The 25508-nt window shown below is 35.7% G+C and overlaps 1 protein-coding gene across 3 annotated transcripts in view; it reads left to right on the top strand.

Annotated features, from left to right (window-relative positions):
* Positions 1 to 184: 184 nt before the first annotated feature.
* USP53 (ubiquitin specific peptidase 53) overlaps positions 185 to 25508 on the top strand; it is a 39765-nt gene continuing 14441 nt past the window's right edge. For 2 of the 3 annotated variants that reach the window (XM_014949936.1, XM_014949935.1), the window contains exons 1-13: positions 185 to 281; positions 9201 to 9902; positions 12267 to 12359; positions 15774 to 15908; positions 17557 to 17670; positions 17757 to 17839; positions 18157 to 18262; positions 18959 to 19105; positions 19583 to 19732; positions 20212 to 20380; positions 21356 to 21505; positions 22695 to 22838; positions 23104 to 23836. In XM_014949936.1, the coding sequence (XP_014805422.1) occupies positions 9759 to 9902; positions 12267 to 12359; positions 15774 to 15908; positions 17557 to 17670; positions 17757 to 17839; positions 18157 to 18262; positions 18959 to 19105; positions 19583 to 19732; positions 20212 to 20380; positions 21356 to 21505; positions 22695 to 22838; positions 23104 to 23836 (2168 nt within the window). In that variant the 5' untranslated portion in view covers positions 185 to 281; positions 9201 to 9758. The remainder of the gene's footprint in view (positions 282 to 9200; positions 9903 to 12266; positions 12360 to 15773; positions 15909 to 17556; positions 17671 to 17756; positions 17840 to 18156; positions 18263 to 18958; positions 19106 to 19582; positions 19733 to 20211; positions 20381 to 21355; positions 21506 to 22694; positions 22839 to 23103; positions 23837 to 25508) is intronic. The other variant, XM_014949937.1, reaches the window with a different exon arrangement.

Raw genomic sequence — 25508 nt, 5'->3', positions numbered from 1 at the left:
GGCGCGGGGGTGAAATCCCTCCCGGAGGTGGCGCGGGTGGGGGTCCGAAGCGGATGGCGGGGCGAGCCGCCGGGCCGGTCCCCGTCGGTTGTGTAAGCGGAGGGAGCGGGCTGCCCCTGGAAGGGGCGCGGGGCTGGTGCGGGGACGGGGCGAGCGCCCGTGTGTGGGGTCGGAGGGAGCCCGAATGCGAAGTTAATGTTTAACGCGGGAGTCACATGCCCACCAGCCAGTTTTTCTGGAGTGTTTTCGGAGACTGTGTGGAACAGGAAATGCCAGTACAGGTACTATAGGACTGCTGGAAATTTAATCAGTTTACAGCGTTCAGAGGCTGGGGTGTTTGCTGTGTTCCTACAGCCGGCGTTTCGCAGGCATGGAGGGAGCTGTATGCAAATGGTCTGCTTAGCGTCTGGGCTGCGCTTAAATTTATCCCTTACTTTGATTTTCCATGCAAATATTTTAAATCAGGTTTTCAGAGGAAATACAGCTTGTTCTCCTGACGTGTATTTTTCCCTTCCCAAAATAAGTGAGTTTTACATATGTCGTCTTAAATGCTTTATTTTGCACATGTGAAAAAAATCCCCCTTGCTTAACTTTAAAGCTACTAGGATTATTTTAAGAGTAAAAACTTAATCATGTGAATACTATTATGCCCAGTTCATGATGCAGTATCCCCTTTCCCCTCAAGGCAATGGAAATTGCCTTGACTGACTTTATTGTTAACTGTCCTGTTCTTGTAGAACGAAAGGGTGATTTTAGGTATCAAAATAGTGAGAGCTCATGTTATAATCTGAAAATAAATTAGCTTCATCAGATGATACATAAACCTTTATTCCCTTAACAAATTGTTGCAAAGTTAGATGTATTTGCTGGTTGGTGTTTTTAAATATCAAATTACTGGTATAAAAAGTTATTATCCAGTGGGATGTTGACAGTAAAAACACCTAAAATATGCACTTGACTTTCATATCAAAGCTTGATAGTGCAGAATCTTTTTCAGTCACACAGTGTGCCTGATGTACTACTGACAGAATTGTTTGGGTATGAGACCCGTAGGACTTCAGGATCAGGGTATTGGTACTATCACGTGTTTCAGTTACATTGCTTTCCCACATCTTGATAGCAACACTTCCTAATTTTTCCTTGGTTAATGCCTCTTAAAACAGTTTAGTCACTTGAAGGACACCATGATGGGAATGAAGCCCATTCAAAGAGTTCTTCAAAAACACCCTCATGGTTTAAGTGGAAACAAGTTGGAGTTTGTCAGGGCCAGGTTAAATGATGATGGGTTGAGGCTGAAACAGGGAGACGGACTGGATCAGAATTTTAGATGTGCAGGCCGAGTGAAATGTTTTTAGATAGGTTTGTATAGATTTGTTTGTGAAGGAATATATGAAATGTAAAGATTCAGAATATTCTTTTTTTGTCAAGCCTTTAAAATATGGGTGGTCTTAAAGATGATGTTCATATTACTATTCCTTGTAACTCAGTTATGTAGTTTTTATTGGTGACTTAAGGAATCAGAAAGCTTTTTGGGAAGGAGCAGAACTTGGTATTTTGCACTTCTGTTAATGATCAAACATCTACACAGAAAACTTAAAAGCAAGGTTACAGTTTGAACAGGCAGTTAATCTAGAATAAAAAGGCAAGTGTGAGAATTATTCAAAGATACCTTCTATCTTTTTGAGGCTCAGGAAAGAGTGCATGGTAATCTTTGAACAAAGCGCTTTGTAAAGAAGTAGGAAGATGGAGAAACAAAAATCTCTGTAATTTCTGTGTGATGATTCACTGTAAATGCTGGCCCAAGTCATGGGTTCGGAATTTGTGTTCTTTAAGATCTTTACTCAGAGTTCCCATTGCAGCTGTTTCTAAAGTTGGTTCCTAGTTGTAACAGCCCAGAGATGCTGAGCTATGAACCTGTTGTTTTGTTTTTGATGCAAACAGGAAAGTTTTTATTGGAACCGCTTAAAGAAAAAAATGTATACTTACACAAAAGCCCTCTAGGATAGCATCTATGCTTCTGGTTCCCCCATCTTGAAAGGATACAGAAAAGTATGACGTGCCTCAGCAGTGGTTTGGCATACGAGGGACAGCTAAATGCATAAGGGCAGGAGAAAAGACAATAGAGATCTTTAAAATAGAAAAAGACTGGGTTTGAAATCTTCTGAAGATTTTAAACGAGATTGGTTTGAAGATTTTTCTAGAAGTGATGACTATCAACCACCCCTTTTTCTTTTGGGGACTCCTTGATTTGGTGACTGAAGGCAGAAAGAATGTGTTGGACTAATACCACTGTCTGGCATACTTGCAGATGGCCCGCAAAATCAAGGCGAATACGCACTGCTGGGAATGTCTTTTTTTTTTTTTTTTTGGTTTTCTTTTTTTCCTATTGAAAACCACTGATTATTTCAGTTTTTCCCCCATAAGTCATATTTTTAGCTCCTGAAATCTGCACAGAAGTGACTGGGAGCCCCAGGAATGTAATTGTAAGGATCTGAATGCACAGATAACCCACTGTGGGGATGTTTTTTTTTTTTTTTTTTTGGTCTTCTTTTTATAGTGGTGTTCATGTTTCATGCTACGTATGTTGCAAGTGAATGCTATCAATGAAGTGTGGTTTTTTTACCTCTATCTGATGTTTCAAATAGGGAGAACCTGCATTGTTATAAACGTACTTCTTTGGCAGCTTTTGAAGTGAGTCGTATCATTTTTAAAGACAGACTAGTGACTACTAAGAGCATCAGGTGTATCTTAAAGCAACTGAGATCTGTTGACATATACAATTCAACAGAACGATAAAGGTGGAAGGGGACACAATTTACGCAGTGACCAAAAAAATTGAGTAAGCCCCATTGGGATGGATGTAAGAGTTTATTAATTTCAAATTTCAGTCTTTCTCTACATTTTTAAAGCAACTTCAGTGATGTTGGGGATGTGTTTACTTGTTTTCAAATGATGGCAATCTCCAGTATTGTCACAGAACAAATGAGATTTTAGCTCTGTTGACAAAACTTGGCAAATTTAAATGACAAGCTTTTGAGGTGTGGAAAACACTCAAATTCTCACAGTTGCAAGTTGTTGAATATTTCATGAATGTCATTATAGTGAGAAGAAAGTAACCAGGGTCCTAATAATGTTGACTCACTGCAGAAAACTCCAGTGGTTTCCCATCATAAGTTTATTCCTTTGCAATACATTTAATCACTCTTCCTTCCAATTTTTATTGTCTTGTATCTAAATTCCTAAGTTAGAAATTGATTTACTAGAGCTGTCGGACCATGGATTGGTTGCCAGACTCAGCACAGAGGCGTGAACTGCCAGCAGAAGCAAAAAGCTGTCTTGCTTAAAAGTAATCACAGTATTGGGCATGAGAAGGGTTTGCCATTAGTCATTTATGCAACACACTGAGAGTAGTTGAAAAATGAAGCTGAGAAGATGTAAATAATGATTCTTTAGCCAAATTTCAGAGACACACACAGTCAACGACTTTTGAACCCATTGGCAGGTTTCCACCCAATTTGACAGAAAGGATGGAAGTCTTGAAGATGATTATGTACTTGCAAAGTGCATGAAAACAGGCAGCTGGTTGGAAGAAAGAGACCTTGTAAGAAGATATAAGGAACAGAGTTGGCATATTCTCCAACTAGGGAGAAAACTGTATGAAAAGCTCAGCCATGAGACATAAAGCTATCAGGAGCCAGGGATTGATAGTTCCAGTATTCACAGGACCAACTGTTTGTCTAAACGGATATCAAAGGTGCCTGAACACAAATGTGCTTATAGAAAGTGGTGTGTTTTGGTAAAACAGTAACTGCACTGATTTCTAAGCTAATTTAGTTCTTCCATTGAAAAGACTGCACTAGCTGCAGTTACTTATGTGCTAGGGTATACCAGCAGAACAGGTAATAACATGTGTTTTTGCCAATTATTGTATTTGTTGTCCTGGAAGCTATAAAGGCAAGTGCCAGAAATTTGTGACAGGCATATATTTTGTCCTTTGAGGCTGCACAATTAAGGATAGCCAGGTGCTTGATGGGATCATTGATGACTGAAGAAGAGTGACTGAAATTAGGTAAGGTAGAAGAACCTAGGGTGGTAAATAGACACTGGTTTGAGAGTTCATAGCCCTTGTTTAGTGTCTCTGGTTGAGAACAGTTACCCAAAATTGATCCCATCGGTCTGAAGGGCAAGAATATTTCTTTAACTCTCAGCTCCTAAAAATCTTAGGTAGCATGTCAATAACACTATGTGAAATAGCTGGTTTGCTTAAAGATTGCACCTGTTGAAGCCTATGTATGTTTCAATGACATACAAACTGTTGTCAGTCACCCACACCTTTGTCAAGCCAAGAACTTAGAAAGAACTGGTAAATCCCAGTGGCTAATACATGCTACTGTGCTCTTAGCAACGCTGGCTCACCACAGATTTGTAAGAACAGTCTTCAGTTCCTAATTACTGTCCAATAAAGTGTCAAATTTAGGTTAAAGGAGTCAGTGGTCCGAGTCCCAGTCATCTAAAAGCTTAATCAAACCTTATGGGAGGTGGAAGGAACCGAGGTTAATCAGCAGCATCACTTCTCTGGTTTAGGGAACAATCTACAACGAGGGTAGGCTTGTCAGCAGAGGAATAATACTCTTGGGGGCCCATCCAAATCCAGAAAAATTTGCTGTGGCTAAAGAGCATACATCTTGCTAGCATCTTCCACAATAGCTTTCGTTGATCCTGACTTTTTTTCTTTCTGTCTTTCTTTTTTTTTTTTTTTTTTTTTTTAAACAAAACCAACTTTGAGATATTTGAACGATGTAAATTTCAAAACAAGATGGTACTATAAACTTTCTCTCCTGTGATGACACATGGATGACAGAAGCTAATGCCATTGCTAATGGCACCATTGGGAGACTTGTCTACAGTGCCCCTCTTACTAGTAAGCGAGAAGCTACGCACCATAGTATTTGATACAGGGTATTAATGGGGAATGGAAGGGTAGTGCAACTTCCTACTCCAGGCTAGGACTTACTAGTCAAGTTGACCAGAGAATTGTGTGTCAAGATAGTATTTTTTCACAGCTACTGTCTGTTCCTTGGGTTGACTGTGACTGTTTTGTGGGAGAAAGAATAGTAGATAAAGGGACTAGAAGGCTCATTTAGTGCAAAGTTCTAGTTGAAAAGTATGAGGACAGAGAGATCTTTTAAATTGAATAACTTTCTGATGTACCAGTCGTGTTTTTTCTTAAATATTTGACACATCTTTGAATCGCTGTGGGGGTTATGTTTAGTTTGACATAAGCAGTTTAAATAATGCATTTATAAAAAGAGTAATTTGTTAAGGTTTCCAGTATAATTTTTAAGTCCTCACTTCTGATCTTTCTAGGGTTGTATCTAAATTTTCAGGAAAAAGTATACTTATGTTGTGGGTAGTTAACAAGAGGCCATATGAATATAATATCACAGTTCTTTAGAAAAATAATGTCTGGCCCAGATATGAAAACTGTGCAGTGAATATATTCTGTAATTTATTACCATTTGGTTGTGCGTGCTTACCTGGTGTGAGAGTTGAAATTGTTTGTATATTGCATGTGAAATTGAACAGCAAGCATCTTAATGTAGTGTAACAGTAACATAGAGCTGATCCAGAACCATTATATTACTTCTCTAAAACCCAGCCCAACAGCTAAATGTTTAGTGCACGGGATGTTTGTTCCAGGGTGTCCCTGAAATGCAAGACAAAATGACTTTCTATATGTAATTTGTCGTAAATTGTTCTGGAAAAACTCTAGTTTCCAAAGCAGCATGTATTTTTCTTAGCAGTTAAAACACAGACTAGGTAAATTCAGAGATTCTTCTCCCCCATATCCGTGCATAAATCTGTTGTTCAGAAACATGGGGAAATTGTGCTTGAAAGTATGATAAGAAAGAGACAAAAAAGGTGATGGAATCTCTTCTACCCTTGTGACTTAATGTAAGTAAGTCCCAAGGATAAAAATGAGAACTACAGATAAAATTTTTCCGAATGTTTTGTAATTTTTGCCTGTTGATCTTAGCGGTCAGTTTCACAGATGTGTTTCTAGGAGCTATTTTCCTTTTCTGTTTAAAGAAAAAAAAGAGCACAAATGTTTCCCAAATTTAATGTGACTTTGAGTCTATCATTACACTTTTCTTCAGATGAGAAAATAACTTGCTTATGAAGCAAGGATTCAATGTTTTTTTTTTTTTTTTTTTTTTTTTTTTTTTTTTTTTTTTTTTTTGGCTGGAAATGAATCCTGCCATTCTTGCATGTCCTTGGATTTCTTTTAATAACCAACTGTACTCCAGCATCACAGCTGAAGATCTGTGAGCTGTTTTCAAATGAAATTTAGATACCAGAAACTTGTCTTTTTGCAGTAACTTCTGTATTTTATCATTGGCATGCTGTCTATCTTACTTTTCCTTTATTTCCTTCCCTTATTTTGTCTGCTATATGCTGCGCGATCTTTCCATTGAAATGCAGACCGCAGGGGACAGGCTAGCTGAATTGCCACTGTGGGTGGGGTACCACTGTATGAGCAGTTTTGGAGATTACGGGGGTAGTGTATTCAGTAGGGAATTTATTTTACATCAGCAGACCACGACAGCAAGTCTGGTGTTTCTGGGTTAGAACTGTATTGATCCTGTTGCTTCTGTCTACTCAAAGGTAGGAACACAGTGAAGGACATCTTAAGCATTCATTGGAGCGCAAATACACTTAGCGCCTTTAAGGCTACCACAGCCCGTCTGTACTGTACCCCGTTCAGTCTCTTTCCTGGTTTTTCCCCTTCGGTGTACCGAGTTTGATATGGCTGATTACCAAAAATCATTCATTTTCACTTCAGTTTTGTCTTCCGGGACAGTAGCAGGAGGGTGGAGAAAACCATACATAATTCTCCATATGGGAAATTATATGAGGTGGAATTAAGAATTCTGTATTGCCAGGGAAATGCACGCTCAAGAAGGTCTCTTTGTGACAAAAAAGTTTTAGGCCAGTATGGATGTGGAAATCAGAAACCAGTAGAAAATATTTGATGGTTGAAAGAGTTGAATTTAAGATTCTTCCGGGTTTTGGTTTTTAAATCATAGTTATAAAGTTATTTTCAGGAATAAAAATTATGGTTCCTTGTAGTAGTAAAAGACTTTGGGCCAAATGATGCTTCAAATTACTAAGTGCTTTTAATGTGTGATACTGGCTTCCTGAATATATATATCTGTATGCATATATATGTATCTGATAATAAATAGCTATACACCTTAGATTTTTTCCTTGGCTCCTCTTTATTTGTCTTTGCTGTAGTGATTCATTATTTTCTATTTATGTGCTGTACTGAAACTGTCTAATGAAAACACTTGTTAAAAATATTTTCTTTCCTTTAATTGCTCTGCACAGATCATGTTATGACTTCTGCATAACTGACTTCAGAGAATCTTTACTCTTTCTCTGTGTTAATTTTTGTTTCACCTTCACCTCTGTGCCTGTTTCCTTAAGTGTTGGGTCCTTTGTAGAAGAGTAGTTGTTATGCTGTGGAGCACTTTAACTTTTATGTGGAAAAAACCCAAACCAAACAACTTTGAAGCTGATACCATGTTTAAATAATTTAAGCTTCTAATAAGGTATTGAACTGATACGCATTTCCAGTTACTTGCTACATATTTTTCTTCCCCCCCCCCCTTTTTGGGTTTATTGAAGCGAACATAAAGAAAACAAAGTTACCACATGATATTCTGTCAAGGTCAGTTTCCAGTTAGATTTCAGATTCCTTGCTCGGTGCTGTCACAAATCACACTTACTGTTTCCAGTATTATTAAATCAAATTACTCATGGGTGAGATACAGTAACAGCAGTAAACAAACAAAAACCATCTGCTTATGCATGGGGCAAAAGGGACTTTTGGTTAGGTTCCAGTTATTGATTTTTTTGATAATGCATGCAATTACCAGCATTCCTTTTAAATAAAGGGGAATGGTTTTAGGGGTGCAAGACTTTCTGCAGATATTTTTGAAAGTTGTGTGATTTGTTTCTGTGGTATCCCAGCTGAACGGTATTTGAGCTGTAGAACTGTTTGATGTGAATATGTTGTTGGTTGTTCTGAGCTGGGGAAAGTTACCTTTAATTTATACAGCTTTCCAACTACAAAATGTTTTGTGGTGTTTTTTTTTGGTTTTGTTTTTTTAGTGTCAGTCACCAATCTTGAAAAGCTTGAAAAGTGGAAAAATTGCAGTGAGAAAGCTGCAAGCTTTGAAGTATGCCAGTACTGTTTTAGTATCTCACATGCTTCTAAAATATAAGGTGAATATCTTAGTTGTAATGTGAGGCCCAAATTTCACCTTTTTTTTTTTTTTTCCCCCCCAAATATGCAGCCTTAATCGCTTTGGTTTATTTAAGTTTATTCTGTTCTGCCATTACATCAAATGTTGATGTGGATGATGTAGTAATGCCAAACTGATTGAATAATTCATTGTTGTGAGATGAACGCATCATGGGCTTTAGTTGTGTCTGTGGTGATGTTCTGGATAATGAGTCATTTAACCGTAAATATGTACCTTCAACAATGAGAGAAACAACTCTTATTGTTGGAATTTGAAAATCTTGCGATCAGTTACTGGGGCAACTACCAGAATGTTCTTGCTCTGCTATTAGCTATGCTTTTCTGGATGCTTTAAGAATGCAATTAAGTTAATGGTGTATTTATGTAGTGTATGCTAGGTAGTACAAAATTTTGAAAGCTGAGTTCTGGTTGAGTATGTGTAACATCTTATTAATCTTAAGGCATAGAAATACATATCAGTTCACGTGACTTGCTGGGGTATTTAAACTAAAGTCATCTCAGGCTTTCAAGTGCTGAATAAAAATATTTATTTCTTAGTAATCTTTTTATTAAACTTCAGGATTGAAAGTTAGAATAACTTGTGTTATATGGTCTTTTTATAAGCTGTTGCATATTGTTACAGAACCTTTACAATAATTTTATTGTGGTCTTAAGAGGTGTAAGTTAGAAGATAATTGATTATGACAGATAATTTAATTTTTCTGCCTTAAAACTAATTTTTAGGTGGCAATTGTTTCTTCCTCTTCCCTGGTTATTGTATCTGCCATTAGATGAGGAGGTTTTTTTGGCTGTGATCTCTTTTCTGATTTAGGTCTTTAACCTTTTAGAAAATTCTATTTTTATATCTTCTGTTTTTTTCCTATTTCAGATTCACTGGAAACAGAATGAAATAAACATGGAGTCCTCTAAGCTGGAATATATTTTATGGGTCACAGCTAGAAGTAAAAAGAAGATGGAACGAAATGAGAGAATAGGAATATAACGCCTGTCAAGAACTTTCCATTTTTGTGCTATATATAAACTTGAGATATAATACAACTAATGATTTATAGTAATACTTTACTGATACCCCTGGCAGGAGAAGTCAGTTACTGTGTGACTTGCTTAATAAGAACTTTTATTCTAATAGCTTTTAACATGCTTTAACCTTAAGTGGACATCTTTTTAGTTTTTATTTTTGTTTTTTTTTAAGTCTGAGAGTTAAAAGCTTTGTATAGCTCTATTTTAACTGAGAGACTGGTCCTGAGAGATGCCTGACAGCTGCTCATGAAAAAAGGACTTAACGGCCATGAGTGGTTCCTGTTGAATAGAGTTGAATGGAATGCCATCACTTTTGAGCAATTCTCTTAGGATCTTCTTTGCCTTGCACCCATCATATCCTTAAATATTTAAGTGTAAATATTGCAATTATAAAGTCTAAAAAATAATGGCATGGGTGAAATTCTTGAGAAAACCTGGGGGTAACCTTGGAAAAGTTTATCAACCTGGAAGTATATTGTCCCTGGCCCCTACAAAAGGCTTATTAAATGAACCCGGACAAAACAGCTGCTTTCTTAATAGTGCTGTTCAGGTAAGAAAAAACTTGAGTTATTAAACAGTTCTGGTTTTGTTGCAGCTTAGATGGTCATAGTAGGGAAAGTGTTCTCTTAGCAATGCTGTTTTTACTATTTGTATTGCAGTACGTGTATTTTACAGAAAAATACAGCACTTTTTTGAACAGTTTTAAATTCAGTTCTCAGTTAAACTTCTTAATGATTCCAAGTAAGACAGAATAGCAGGTCTTTTTAGAACGGACTTTCCTAAAACAAAAAAAAAAGTGACAATTGTAGAAAAAAGACAACTGTGTAGAAGTAATATCATTTAGGATTTAATTTTTAGGAATTGATTGAGAGTATTAAATACTTAATTTTGCAAAAAAAAAGAGACAGCATATTATTTTGTTTGCAAGCATTAAGAATATCAGAAAATGTTTCCTTTTGTATTTGGAAGCATGACACACAACATTAAAACTTGCCGCTTGAATTTAAGTTTTCTGTCAAATAACAGTTTTATTGCTTGGCAAAATTTACAAAACACTTTTTATATGGGACAACCAGTACTACTACTTGTATTGAATAGGACACTGTTTTTATTAAAATACTATTTTTTCAGAATTAGCACATGAGTCTGTGGTACTGGGGCATATCAGAAGGTGCATGTTTAGTCAAAAGCTTTTGTTCTAATCTTAGGAAAGATACACTTCATACCAAAGAAATATGACTTAGATTTCTTTTTACTGTCTATATGCATGCTTATTACAACCAGCTTTTTGCATGTGTTTACCTACACACTGTTCTGTTTTTATATGAGCGGTAATTGGAAAAAATAATGGCTCTTTAGATCTCTCATGTATAGTTTAATAGTACAGTGACATTAGCATGATAAAAAAACTGAGCTTTTAAAAGCCTACTTATGACGGGGAATATGGGGATCTGCTTAATTCTACTAGGACAGTGCTAGCCTTTCCACATTGTCTGCAAGTCAGAATACCAGGCGCAGTTTATACTATAGTCTTTTTAAATCTGGAAATTAACAATAACAACAAATTTCTAGGCTGTGCAAATAAAGAGCAGAACAATATATTTTTTAATGCTTAGATTTTGGACCTGATCATTTTCAAATCGTACAGAATTGTTTACCAAACTGAGAGAGCTTAATAGATGCGTAGACTTCCTAAAAAAACCTAAGTCTTAAAAATGGTAAGGATATATACATAGGAGATATAGGAGAGATATCTATGCGATGTGTATATCTGTGCTATCAAAATATTTTTAAAATAAAAATGCACAATAGATTTAGTAGAATGAGTTTGCTGTTTTACATTCAATAGGAACAGCATGACCTATATTCTCTTGCAGTTTTGCTAATTTCCCTGAGGGTACCCTAAAATTAAACCCTAAGTCATTTTTAGTTATAGTTTCAGACAATCCTGCTACACAGCCTACCACTGTTTATCAAATGGTGGCTGATGATTGGCGACTACCCTTTTACAAGGAGGAATGTGTTCCTTTCTTTTCTTTTAACCTCTGTTCAACCTTCAGAACTGAGGTTTGGACATTAATTTGCAAATGGATCCTAATTAATTTTATCTTCTATATTTATAGATAGGAATTTTTTTTTTTTGGATTTGCAGCTGTTGTGTTGCTTTGCCACTTGAGAACTCATTTTTGTTTCGTTTTTTTAAAATTTCTTTTTTAAATGGACAACTTTCTGAACTACTGCACTGATTGTGTACCTAGGACATTAGATACTGAGTAGCTAAGCTGACATTACATAGAGTACTTACATAAGTTAGAAACTTACTGATTAAGCACCAGGATTATTTTGATCTGTGGAAAAACAAATGTATTTCAGCAATCATTTTAGTAAAAGACTATAAGAATGTAGTATAGACTTAACCTGAAATGGTGTTTGCATTTTACGTAGCAATTCAGTTTCTGTGTTTCCATCTCATTTCTTTTTTTTTTAAATTATTTTATTTTATTTGAAAGAAGGCATGGAAGGAGGGTGAGGGAAAGAGCCCCGTAGCTGTCTTCCTCTTATGTAAAGCTGTAAGAAGGCTATTGCAATCTTTGTGCACAGTTTAGCTTGCTGCTTGCTTCCTTAAGAGTACTTCAGCTCTTTTTCCACACAAAGTACATTGTTTTCCATTGTTTCAAAAAACTTTAAAAAAGAGATCTAAATTTTATGAGCGGTGATGGCGAATGCGAACATTCCACTTCCACAAGTTATCAAACTAATGGAAAAGGACCATAATTCTTGTAGCAATGTTTGTGCTCAAGTTGTAGATGTTATGTGAAATTAAAAAAAAAAGAAAATCTACTCTATGTTGCTGTGTTAAATGTAGAACCTTCAGAACTCATTACTTATTTTCTGTGAAACTTTGTTTTTGTAGGTATTATGGCAACTTGACATATTTCGACGAAGTTTAAGAGGTTTAACTGGACATGTGTGTCAGGGAGATGCGTGCATATTTTGTGCTTTAAAGGTAAATAATAATTCTTAGAAGAATCATCTTTTAAGATGATGGAATAATAATTTAAGTAATTTTTACTAATTTATATCCCCATCATACATATGTCTGGGTGATTCTAAGTCATTCTTGTGTAAAGAAACAATTTAGATTTAAGGACATTTATAACATATTTGCAACGGAAATATTTTCTTGTGTTTAAAGAAGAAATATTACTGTACGCAAATTTTACAGTCTGCTTAAACATAAAACTTTTGTCTATTAAAAGACAGTATAACTTATTTGAAAATTTCTGGCTAGCTTCTCAGCAATTTTTTTCTTTTCTTCTGTTTGTATGCATATGCTTTTGTTCTTTCTTGTAGTGTTTGAATATGGTTCTTTTACAATAACTATATTACTGTCTGATAAGGTCTCAAGACTGTTTTTTTTCACTCAGTAGTTGCTGGTAGTGGTGCACAACTTAATTGTTCAATTTGTCAGTAATGAAAGACAGGTAGTGGAACTGGAAAAGCTAATGAAAGCTGGTAACTTTTTAGTGTTTGAAAATAAGTCCGATCTACATATCTTAACTAGTGCTTGAAACTTGCGCTTCAGACAGTTTTGTAACTCGTTTGAAGTCTGGAAACAGATGTCGAATTCTGTTAGGTTCTTATTACTTTTATTGCACTGGTATTTGGCTGCCTGTAGTTACTAGGGAAAGAGCTCTTAAGCATGATATCCCTGTTCCATTGAGTTAAAAACCCCAGTGAAAAATGTATGGTTTTTTTTTTTTTTCAGTAGTTTGGACTTTTTGCTCTTACTGCAATTTACAGTAAAGACACTTTTGACATTCTAATACAGGACTATAGCTGTATAGTCAAATACAGTAGTAGATATGATACACAGAACTGGGAATCGCTCATCTGGAAGGAGCTGAAAGAAACAACGCTATTGGAAAATGTAGTTAATTGTGGAAGTGGTTTTTGATGATGGTAAATTGTAGGGAAGGAAAAGCCAAGTATTTTAGAGTTTATTCTCAGGGAGTTTCACAGACCAAACTTTGTTACTGAAAAAGTGTTTCAGGCAAGAATTATTTGCAGTGACGTTTATTTAATCTTTCAGGAGGTGTATAATCTATGTACTGTGTAGTTTTTCTCAGCCATTTTTAGTGTTTATGATGATTGCAGTATGGTACAGATGGTTTTGAATATGTGTCTCTCTTTTTTTCCAAACCATTATTTTTTTTTAAAAAGGTGTAATTTTATTTCTGTGGTTAAAATGGTTGATTTTAGGAGGCGGTTGAGACTATGCAAATTCAGACAAACTGCCTGAGACTTTTATTCCAATCTTTTTATAAGCTCTTGATTCTTCAGAACTTTGGGCTTTTTGATTCACTGTTGTGAACAGTACACTAGCTTCAGCTGCTACATAAGGCTGCTGTAGTTTAGGACTTGTCATTTTCTTTATTCTTTCAAGTATCTGTTCTTGAAGGATTCATTACTTCCATGATGCATCTTGTGTGATTTATCTAAATGGCTTACTCTACCTGAATATATCTACCTGGACTGTCATATCTTCCTATTTTGATATATTCCCAAGAATACTGTTAGGAAATGGTTAGAATTGAATTAGTTATTGTTTTAACAGTACAGTTGTGATCTTTATAACTCCATGGCCAGTAACCTATGTGTTGAAAGCAAAACATTGTGGTTAACTCATTTGGAAGCATCTGTCCTCAGTCATTATGAACGCAACTAGTTTTGCTTTCTTGGCTTTTTAGAGGTACTGGTTGAGTGATTCTGTTTGTTCTTTGTTCAGAACATGAGGCATTTTGATTTTCATGCACTGTATATGCTGGATGAGGATGCGTTTCAATGACTTGTTTGTTGACTTGAGTTGTTTTTTTGGGGGTGTGGTTTTGGGAGCTTTCTATTATTTTGGTGGTGGTCTTGGGCTATTTTAACCCTTCTTACTTGTTCATCAATAAAGAAGGATTTTTTAATCTATATCAGCCTCTCCTATAAACTAAAATCATAGCCAATAAATTCTGGGTTATTTCAGCTCAATCCATTATCTTTTTCTTTTGGTGGTGTTTTGAGAATTAAATGTGCTCTTTTCTCTGGATATCACTGGGGTGGGACTGTGCAGACCACTAAAATTGAGCATACATAGCTGCTTATCTGTGCTTTTTTTTTTTTTTAGCTGGATATGTAAGGCTCTGTTGCATACCAAAAGTGACCTGGCAACCAAAATGAGAAGTGATAAGTCTTTTCAAAGCAGAGTTAACTTGTATTACCAGATCTGTTGAAAACTTAATTTTGAATCCTTACATTGAGATATTTACTGTAATTTTTATCACAAGTCCATGCTTTTTGTTATGAGAGGGGAGTTTAAATATTTGACAGATGCTTACCCTGGAATGTGTCATGGTTAAAACACTACCTTCTGTTAGCACTGGAAATTTGCTTATCTGTTGTATCTTTTCCTTCTGCCCTAATAGATTATTATTTTTTTTTAACTCTAGGAGACCTATGTGAAGAAAGCTTATCCTTATTTATATTTTACGTGGCTTCTCCTGATCTGTTTTGCCTTTATTATCTTCATTTTTTTCCTAAAGTTTGACTTGGAATTCTTGAACAGTGGAATACACCCTTTAATATCTGCAAATGTTTTCTCATTCATTTAATAGCTTTTAACTTTCAGTTGTTTGAAAATCAGCCTCCCTCACTTGCTAAATTATGAGGTCACCTGTGTACACATCTCTTCCAGAAAGTAGTAGTCAACTATCTCTTGTGGGGAATAAAGAAAAAATGAAGTGCAACCTATTCTCCTGTTCTGGAACCACAGATATTGAGTCTGTTCTCTTGCATTGTGTGCACTGGTTCAGTAGAGAGCTGATTTAATATCAAGGATTTATCAGCATTCTGTCTAATTTATGGGAGTTTCTTGCATATCCATAATTTAATAGATATGCTCCAGTCTGTAGTAGTAATGTAAATGTTACATTATTTAATGAATGATGGGTGTTAGACTAACCCGAGTGGTATTACATTATGCCCTAAGAAATACACACCATCTGTAAAGATGTGATATGTATGCATGAACCACTATTCCAGGGATCAAATTTTAAAATTTGCATAATTACAGACTAGGGCTTGTGTTGCTTCTGGGAGCTGAAGTCAATCACCTGCATTCTTATGAACTTCTATGATGTTTTTCTGCTGGACCAAAGTTCAGTTTGGTAGCATAACTTCTCATAATGGAATGAGTAACAGAACACAGAACCAAAGTAACTTTAAGAGAAAACAGTAATTTCTGAAGTTGTATAGATTTATAAACTTTTTATATATTTGCTATTTAGTCATGCTGCGTAAGAACTGACGTAGTTGCGTAGATCCACAGTGTCTAGTCAAGTGGCTAAGGAAGCTAAGTAATTGTATTTCTTTCTAGGCAATATTTTCACAATTTCAACACAGTCGAGAAAAAGCACTCCCGTCAGATAATATGAGACATGCCCTGGCAGAAAGTTTTAAGGATGAACAGCGTTTCCAGCTTGGATTCATGGATGATGCAGCAGAATGCTTTGTAAGTATTCTTTTGTGTTAGTTGTGTAGAATTACATTAGTTTTGTGGATGTCAAGCTGGTCTGTTTTGATAGCTTCAGGCTCATGGGTGGGATACAAGTGACATAATACTACTGACCTTCTTTATGCCAGTTTAGGGGAACAGGCACATGAAGTAAGTATCTGGTAATCTTGCATTTGCTTTGTACTTTATTCCCTAACTCTGTAGCTCAGGCAGGGGGCATGTCAAACATAGTTATTGGAGGAGGTCAGTTAGGATGATGAACTCTTAATCACTCCTAAAAGTTTTTGGATAGAGAGAAGGGTTTATGTTTGCAGGAGAAGAGGCACCTACAGATTTGAATATATAGTCTGTTCCTCCAAGTATTCTCTCATCACCTTTTGAAATATGTTCCATTGCAACTAGCCAGCTCATTACTGAAGTCTTCTGCAGAAGAGATTTCCATTTTCTTATCCAAGAGCGAATGAATACTTGAAGATCTTGACTCTTGCTGCGATTACTTTCTGCTTTTATAAAGTGTCTCACTCTAAAACATGAGCCATTACTGTGACCATAAAAGATGACTCAAGATAACATAGGCTTCTTTGTTAGTGTTCTTTCTAAGAAGTCCTGTATTAGGCAAGGAAAATTGTTCACCCTAAAAAAAACAAAAACAAAACCAAAAAACCAAACAAAAGAAAAACACCAAAAAAAAAGCAACAAAACCCCCCCCAAAACGAAAAACTAAACAACAAAACCCCCCAAAATAACAAACCAGTATTAATCTTCTGACAGATTTGAAGGACAGAAAGTATGGTTGCTACTTTGACTACTTTCAGCTTTGGAAGTTTCCACAAATACCTGCCAGATGCATTTTTGCATACATAGGAAAATCCAGTGGAAAACTCCTGAAAGTTGGAGATCTTACTATCAGGTTAATGGACTGCAGTCACAAAAGAGAATTTCTCATTAGTGCTCCATCTAATCAAAATGCATTTGAACCCATAAAGTAATCAGCTGTCTGAATGATTTATTTGAATAGATTCACTTCTTCCCATTACCTCTGGGTTTTTTTTGGCAAAAGAGGAAAAAAAGGCTGTGCTGATTCAGGGGCCAAACTGATGACAATTATAATACTTTTATTTGTTTATTTTAAGGTTAAAAAGTAAGACGCAGAATAGATCAGGCATGTGCTATTTACAAGCTTTTTCCATGCTTCTGTCAATGGTATTTGTGGTGGCGCATGTGCTAAATGTAATCAGATGATCAGATTGATATGCAGGGAAAAACATAAAAGTGTGAAGAACAGCTGAGACAGGGGCCTGATCCAAAAAATATTTCACTCATTGCATGCAATGACATTAATATTGTGTTTTACTGTAAGACAGCTTTTTAAATTCTTCTTGAAGATTCACTTCCTTCAAAGGTGAATGCATTCTGGAAGAACAGTGGGTAACCATTATCTAATGCTGTTTTGTTAGTGTTTGGAAAGCTTGAGATGACAAGAATTCCCATTCACTGGGTTGTAAATAGGGACAGAATTACATGTTAATTGTGTAGGTGGACTATTTGGAGCCAAGAGTAGTAGTTGTGGTATTAAACTGTAATGTTGCTCTTATATTCTGACTTTATCAACTTTGTTTATATTTACATTATTATTTCTATTTAGGAAAACATCCTTGAACGGATTCATTTTCACCTAGTGCCAAACAGCGAAACAGATATGTGCACTTCAAAATCCTGTATTTCTCATCAGAAGTTTGCGATGACACTGTATGAACAGGTTAGACCTTTATTTGATTCCTTTAACAAATACTTTTGGTTTTATGCACTCAGGACTATGGAAACAATTATTTTTTTTTTTCCTAGTGTGTATGTCGCAGTTGTGGGGCATCATCAGACCCGTTGCCTTTTACGGAATTTGTGCGTTACATTTCTACCACAGCCCTCTGGTAAGAGCTGTTATTGTATCTCATTTTCTATATACACCCTTCCAATAATAAACAAAGCATGCCAGAGAGATGCTGTAAGTGTTAAAAATGAATGTGTATTCCTTTGTTAAAACATATTTTTGAGATGCTGTCCAAAAGTAACACTTGAATTTCAAAAGCAAGACGTGGAGAGAGCTTGACAGAAAGTATGCGTTGCTACTGTTTTACGTCTGTATCTTCTTTTTAGTCATAAGATACAGTTAATTGAGAGTTGACTGAAATCTGTTAACTCTTAACAAGGGAAATCCACAGTTTTTTCCATTTATTTTTTTTTACAGTAATGAAGTAGAAAAAATGATGGAGAGGCATGAACGTCTCAAGCCAGAAATGTTTGCAGAATTGCTGCAGGCAGCAAATACTGCTGATGACTACAGAAAGTGCCCTGTAAGTAAACAAAGATGTTGCATTACTTTAAGATACAAAGGAGAACTTCTTAGAATATTAAATCAGGCTAAAGTATTCCCCTAAAAGCAATATTGCCTGTGGCCACTTCAGCACAGTCCAGCTTAGAGTAAAAAAACCCTTAAATTTATATTTTACTGCTCTGGTTCTAGATAAACACAGTATTGTAGTTGCAAGTGGCCTGTTTAGAAAGTTGAGGTATTAGGTCTGTGTTTTACTCTTCACTTTATGTTGAACATAGAGCTAGAGGTTTTGATTAGTTGGAACAGGTGTATTTTTGGAATGAAGCTGCTTTAGTTTATATTCCTCTCTTCCTTAAATGGTTCTGTATAAATACTGTTAATTTAGGAACCATAGAAAAGTGTACAAGAACATATAAACCTAAGCCTAAATGATGAAATGTAGAGGGGATAAAAGAGAAATTTTCTGTTTTAAGGTGGTGATTGGATGTAGAAGTTTAGCTGTGGTGTTCATCAGAGTGTTTTTATGATGAAGAACTTTATCCTTAAATTGTTAGAAACAAGCACCATAATCAAAATTGAGAATTAGAAAAAGTTGCCGAGTTGTTTTCTTGCACTATTTCTTCTCTAGTAACTCAACTTCGGACTTTCATAATTTTTTTTTTTTAAACACCTCTGTTTTCCCTCCCATCACATTTTTTTTTTTCCTTTTTTCTAGAGTAACTGCGGTCAAAAAATAAAAATTCGTCGTGTTCTTATGAATTGTCCTGAGATTGTGACTATCGGTTTAGTCTGGGATTCAGAACACTCTGACCTGACAGAAGAGGTTATGCGGAATCTGGCAACACAACTTTATCTCCCTGGGGTAATCTGACCTGAAACTTACTATTGCTTATTCATTTTACGTATATCTTATCTATATGTAAATATATACAAAATATAAAAATATACATAAAGTGCAATTTAACTTCAAAGTTTATGTCTACTTTTACCATTCTTTATAATGTGCTGCTTGATGTGAGAGGAGAAAGTCTCATTAGAATTGTTGGTCTTATCCCTAAGTACAAAAACAAATGTAGAGGAATTCCTAGTAGAAAATCTAGGAATATCTTTTCAGTTTGGAATTATTCCAGAGCGTTACTGTTTTACTCTTTCAGTTATGCAAAAATAAATGTTAAAATGGACCTAATAAATGCCAAAATCATTATTTATACTCATAAGAAATTGCATGATGCAGCAAGATATTTAATACCAATTGCCTCGGTTAACGTGCCAGTAGGAAGTCTGGAAATTGAAGCTAAATATTTTACAAGTATTTTAAAATATGTAACCATTTTTACAGCTGTTCTATAGGGTTACAGATGAAAATGCCAAAAATAGTGAACTTTTTCTTGTGGGAATGATTTGCTACACAAGCCGACATTACTGTGCCTTTGCCTTTCATACCAAGAGTTGCAAATGGGTGCTGTTTGATGATGCTAATGTAAAAGAGGTAAATGTTGTTTTTACTGCTATCAAATGTAGTTATCTTTACTTTTCTAGATTGCGTTCTTCTGACACCAAGCTTAGAACAAGACAAACAAAAGTCTTTATTTTAATGAACCTTAAGTTTTGTAAATAAGTTTTCATAAATTAATTTTAGAATTGATTTCACTACTTGACAGTTCTGCCCTCCAAATGCTGAATGTTTCAGAATGTTAATGGGCTTGTCTACTGTTGAACTTTTTCTTCTTTCAATGAAAAAGAACACTTAATTACTGGCAGCTGTATTCATAGTGTTGATGTTCTAATTGTTAGCCCATGTGATACTAGCTCTGGCTTTTTGCATATTTACGTAAACTCATGTGACATGAAATTTTAGTGTACCTCTGGAATTAGGGATTTGATATCTGTTTCTTAATAAGTTATTCTTTCCATAATTGAATTCAGTGATATTGATAAAAGTTTTGGGATTGTTCTCTTTTTTCTTAGATTGGAACAAAATGGAAAGATGTGGTCTCCAGGTGCATTCGATGTCACTTTCAGCCATTGCTGCTATTTTATGCTAACCCAGATGGCACAGCCGTATCTCCAGAAGATGCTCCCAAGCAGATTATTCATTGGTCTCAGTGCAAAGCAGGAGGAAATGGGGAGGACTTGGGTAATTAAGACTACTTCTTTTCTTTAATAACAGTATCAACTGTATTTCTGAAATGGGAATTAAAAGCAGAAGATAATTAGCTGCTTTGTTCTTATGTACTATGATCAATAATTATCTACAGGGCCTCAAAAGAAAAGAGATTATTATATATATTCAATATTAGAGCTATTTGGTTTTGGTCTGATATGGGAATACAAATTGAGATTCATGGATAATGGGGAAAAAAGATTTTCAGTTGTAGATTTTTTGGTCATAACTACACGTACCATCTGTAAATTCAGAAGAATATAATAGTATATTTGTATAGGTGAATGTTCTTGTATGTGCATTGATATATTTAAAATTTCTTTAAAAATGTTATAAAAAGACACATTTCTGTATTGGTATGAAGTTTTACTTAAAGTATTTGGAGTGTGTGTGTGTTTGTATATATATGTGTATGGATATACACACACACAGCGATAACCAATTCAGGACTTTGAGGAAAATCAGAAGGAGCTGCAGGAAGCTTCTTTTCTCAGAAATTTGTATAGCACAGGCCTCAATATATGAAAATCCAGTCTTTTGGTTTTGTAGTTTGTACTGCTGTCATGGGATTGTTTTTTTTGTTTGTTTGTTTGTTTCAATGTTAAACATAACATACAAGTAAATTAAATAAAAGGTCAATTGAATTTGACATGTTCCTCTTTACATAATGATTTAGCAATATGACATAGGCTGCTTCAGGGAAGAAAGGATTGAAGACCGTATTCCACTACAGTCTACCACTATAAATATGGCAGTATATATATATAAAATATTACAAAATCTTATTGCCTAGCATATTGAAATGGGATGTTGTTTTTCTCCGAGGTTTTTCTTTTTATTTTTTTTTTAATCTGCAATTAAAAAGCTTTCTTATATTTTTAACTTAGAAATTGGTAACTTTACATTAGGAAGCCTTTCATTTCTAAAGATAGATATGTTATTTGATAGGATTTGAAAAGCATTCTGCTCCTAAATCAGACCACATGAAAGAGAATGGAATTGGAGACCCTGCTAATCAAAGAAGTAATAAAAAAGTTCAGCCGGATAATTCAGCATTCAGTAGAAGCCATATTCAAGCTAGTGGTGGTAGAGGTCCAGGTATGTATTCCCCACCCCCCAAAAAACCCAAATGTGTCATATTATGAAATATTTAAGCTGATAGCATTTCAGATATGCGATAACCTCTGAACTAGAACAGCTTCTAAAGGAAGAATTCCATCATTGACTTGAAGGAATCTTTGAATAACAACTAATGTTTAAGTAATATCTGCCATGGAATGTTAACTTTTCTGGAGAACTATAAATGCAATTTATTTTTTTTTAATACCCCTCATTATTCCTGCACTAAAGTGGCTTTTAAGGCCTCGATCCATTTCTCAAACATCTTTTATGCCTTCCAATCATGTTGTCAGTTAAAAGACACATTAGAAAATTGGAGCTGATTTGATTTTTTGGAGCATGTGGTGTGGCTCTGTGGATCACTGGCTATTTAAGGAACACTGTTACCTAACAATATCATCATATGCAGCATTATTTGTAGTCCTTTATACGGATGGACTTTATCTTATGTTTGGAAGGAGTAGTAAAAAAGTTGTCTTATCTATTTAAAAATCCATTCTGTCTGCACATTAAGCTTCCAAGCACATCAAGCTGTACGAAGTTATGAGGCAGTGACTTCTGTGTTACTTCTCAGTGCCTTTGCTCTGAATTCCCCAGACTTCTCAGGCAGAGAGATGCTACATTCTCTTGAGATGTGTTTCTCCTCTGTCTTTATTGTTGAATTCCTAGGCTTTTTAAAACTGAGAATACTTGGTTTGATTACCTCTTTTTTGATGGAGTGATGACTCAAAAGCAATCAGTATTTACCTTTTCATAAACAGATTTGTTTTCATAAGCAGTGAGTCCACTGTTTTATTAAAAGTAAATCTTCACATTTAGGCAAGATTAAGCTTAGATTCATTTTTTCAGTATAATTCATAAAATTTGATGTATCTAGTATATGCTTTCAGAATGGTTTGAGCATTCAGCTTTAAAAAGTAAGAGGTGTAAGATGTGCTTGACGTAATGTTTCTTTGGTTACTTTCGTAAGGTCCGTTTAGTGGACTCCTTGGAGGCACCCATACATTTGTGCCTACACATCTCATTTTCTTAATCTGTGTTTTGTAATTCACTAGTCTTTTTAAGTAGTACTAATATAAAGAACTAAATGCTGTGGTACGTAAATATATATGTGTTTTGATGATGAATGACTTTAGTAATGATGTTTGACAAAAAGTATTTTTTGCAGCTAAATTAGGTTACAGCGATCAGAAGGACAGGCTAAAGGACATATCCAGAGAGTGTGCTCAGAAAGCTGCTGATATGAAAAACTTCTCATCTTTACGGAAAGATGCAGACAAAGGACCAAGAAAAGAATCTGGGAGACAAAGAGGTACATCTTAAAAATGTGACCAGAGGATCAATGCTTTTAAATACCTTCTAGCATCAATACTACCTGCGCAAATTTTTTCTCCTTTTAACACACTGTAAGACTGGGGGGTTGGACTGAATGATTTCCGAAGGTCCCTGTGATTCTGTGATTAGTTTCCCATTTTTCAGTAGTCTGAAATACGTACTGAATTTGTTGAGATCGTGTAAAATATCAGTTAAATATTAATAAGAACTTTAATGGAGCTTTTTTATTTTCCTCCTTTAAGATTTGATTGGGGAAGATCGTTCCAGTGTTAAGTCAGGGTCTCCTCCAGTTGGAAACGGACTTAGACACTGTGCTGATCAGCGCATATACAGCAGCCAGGGAAAAGGTCCCTATAAGCATGACAATGCGCCTCACCAAGCAAAGCTTTCTGTACAGGTGCTTGGATCAAATAAACCAGAAGCTTTTCCTGCTGGGGAGAAACCAACGGTCAGGACCCGGACTGATGGTGTCACTGGCTACGATACAGACACCAGCCAAGACTCCAGGGACAAAGGAAGTATTATCAGCAGCAGAAGCAGAAGTAAAGGTTGGAAACCTATGCGAGAGACGCTAAACGTAGACAGTATTTTCAGTGAGACAGAGAAAAAACAGCATAGCCCAAAGCACAAGGCAAATCCGAACAGTAAATCTAAGCATGAAAAGGAGCGGAGCTTTAACCATTGGCCAAAAGAAAACCAAATCCAGAAAGGTTTAATGACTATATATGAAGATGAAACGAAACAGGATACAGGAAGTCGAAGCTCACTGGATTCGGAGGGAAAAGGGAATGCTGAAAAAAGCAAAGGATTTACAGAGAGAAAAATCCTTGGTGACAGCTGGCAAATTCAGAGGACAGAATCTGGATATGAAAGCAGTGATCATATCAGCAATGGATCTGCTAATCCGGACTCGCCTGTTATTGAAGGAATCAATTCAGCAGATGTCAAGAATGTTAAAGAAAGTGCTTCCTGCAGGTAATGCTAATGCTATTAAAACTTGCATAGATTGAATTTACAGAAATATAAGTTGTTCTAATGTTCATGTGTTCTTTAAAAAAAAAAAAAAGTCAAGGAAGCATGCTTTGGAACTTTATACACTTGAGGTCAGGTATGTAGAAAGCTAGCAAGGTATCTAGAAATAAGGGTGTGGGCAATTAAGTGTTAGGTTACCTTCACTCTGAGGCTGCAACACTAGTTCTGTTTGCAAGGCACTGAACCATATTGTTATGGCTGTGAGCCAGAACTGCTAAGCCCTGCTGAGGGGCAGGGCGTGTTAATTTGAAATAATTGCTACACTTCTTTAGTTACAAGTTTTTTTAGACTGTGGGTAACTTGCTATCTGTAATGGAATACAAGTGTCTATATAAATCATACCTGTAGCAATTGTACAGAGAAGATGGGAATGGCAGTAGGTAAATCTTGTGCTCTGTTAGAGTCATTGTTCTGTAATTCAGTTCTCTAGAGCAGCTCAGATATATACCGATGACTTGATGATAAGTGATTGACCTGTTTGAAAGAAATCCTTGCTGAAAAGTGTAGAACTACTAAAACTGGGCAAAAGTGTTGTTAGGAGCAAAATTTTATTAAGCTTACTAAGAATTGATGTATGCTAGTTAGTAACAAGAATGTTGCCCAGAGACCTTGTGGAGTCTCTGTCTGTAGAGGTACTGGTAACCCAACTGGAGGTGGTCCTGGGCAGCCCGCTGTAGTTCATCCTGCTTGAGCGAGAGGGGTTGGACTAGGTGATCTGAAGAGGCCCCTTCCAAATTAAATGATTATGCGATGCTGTGAAATATGAAGTTATCAACCTTCCACATGCAGTTTTCTGTATTGTCTGTCTTAAGCTGTATGTGGAATGTAGTTCCTACTAGAACCCATATTTTCCTCTTTTGAATCTTGTTTATATCCATAAAATGGAAGATCAGACTTGTGAGACCAAGCCTAGTCACACGTTTGGTAGATTTGAGCAAAATTTTGGACATAGGAACATTCATTTTACAGGGCAAGAGAAGAGCAAATACCAGGAAATGAAAAAGCTCTGACTTCTCTAAGCAGAGATGCAAAATCTTAAAACTCATCTCAATTATTGTAGCAAGTTATTAAAACAAATTTTATTTTTGTTTAAAACATACAAAATACAGCTTCTGTATGAGTTAAAATTTCTTTGATTATTTTGGAAACTTCAAGAAATCAAAATCAGTCATTTGCTTAGTTCTTAGCTTCCTAGGGAATTGTTTTGCATGTAGAAGCATAAATAAGGACATAAAAATAGCCATGCCAGGATAGGGCAAAAGGTTCATCTCACATGCATTCAGTCTATACCAGTAGCCGGTAGGAGATGCTTATGAAAGATGACAGCAGATACAGTGGTATTTCGTAAGTGTATTCTTCTGGCCTGTTATATTTAGCTGCTTTATGGTTTTTCTGAACTGGAGATTATGACTGTGGTGTCTACTTTCCATTAAAAACTCTTCTTACGCCATGCCTTCATCTGTTCCCTTCTTTTCCTCCCCCTCCCTCCTGTCTTTCCCCTCCCAACAATCTGCACAAAACCCCACTATACAAAATCCTTATGGGCTTTCTATTGGATAATGATACGAATATGTGTAAAGCTACTCCAAGCTTTTAAAGCATGCCCAAGAGGTAA

The sequence above is a fragment of the Calidris pugnax genome, unplaced genomic scaffold (genome assembly GCF_001431845.1).
Source record: "Calidris pugnax isolate Ruff unplaced genomic scaffold, ASM143184v1 scaffold42, whole genome shotgun sequence".
Taxonomy (NCBI): Eukaryota; Metazoa; Chordata; class Aves; order Charadriiformes; family Scolopacidae; genus Calidris; species Calidris pugnax.
The sequence above is the reverse complement of the archived record's forward strand: the minus strand, read 5'-3'. Positions and strand labels throughout refer to the sequence as shown.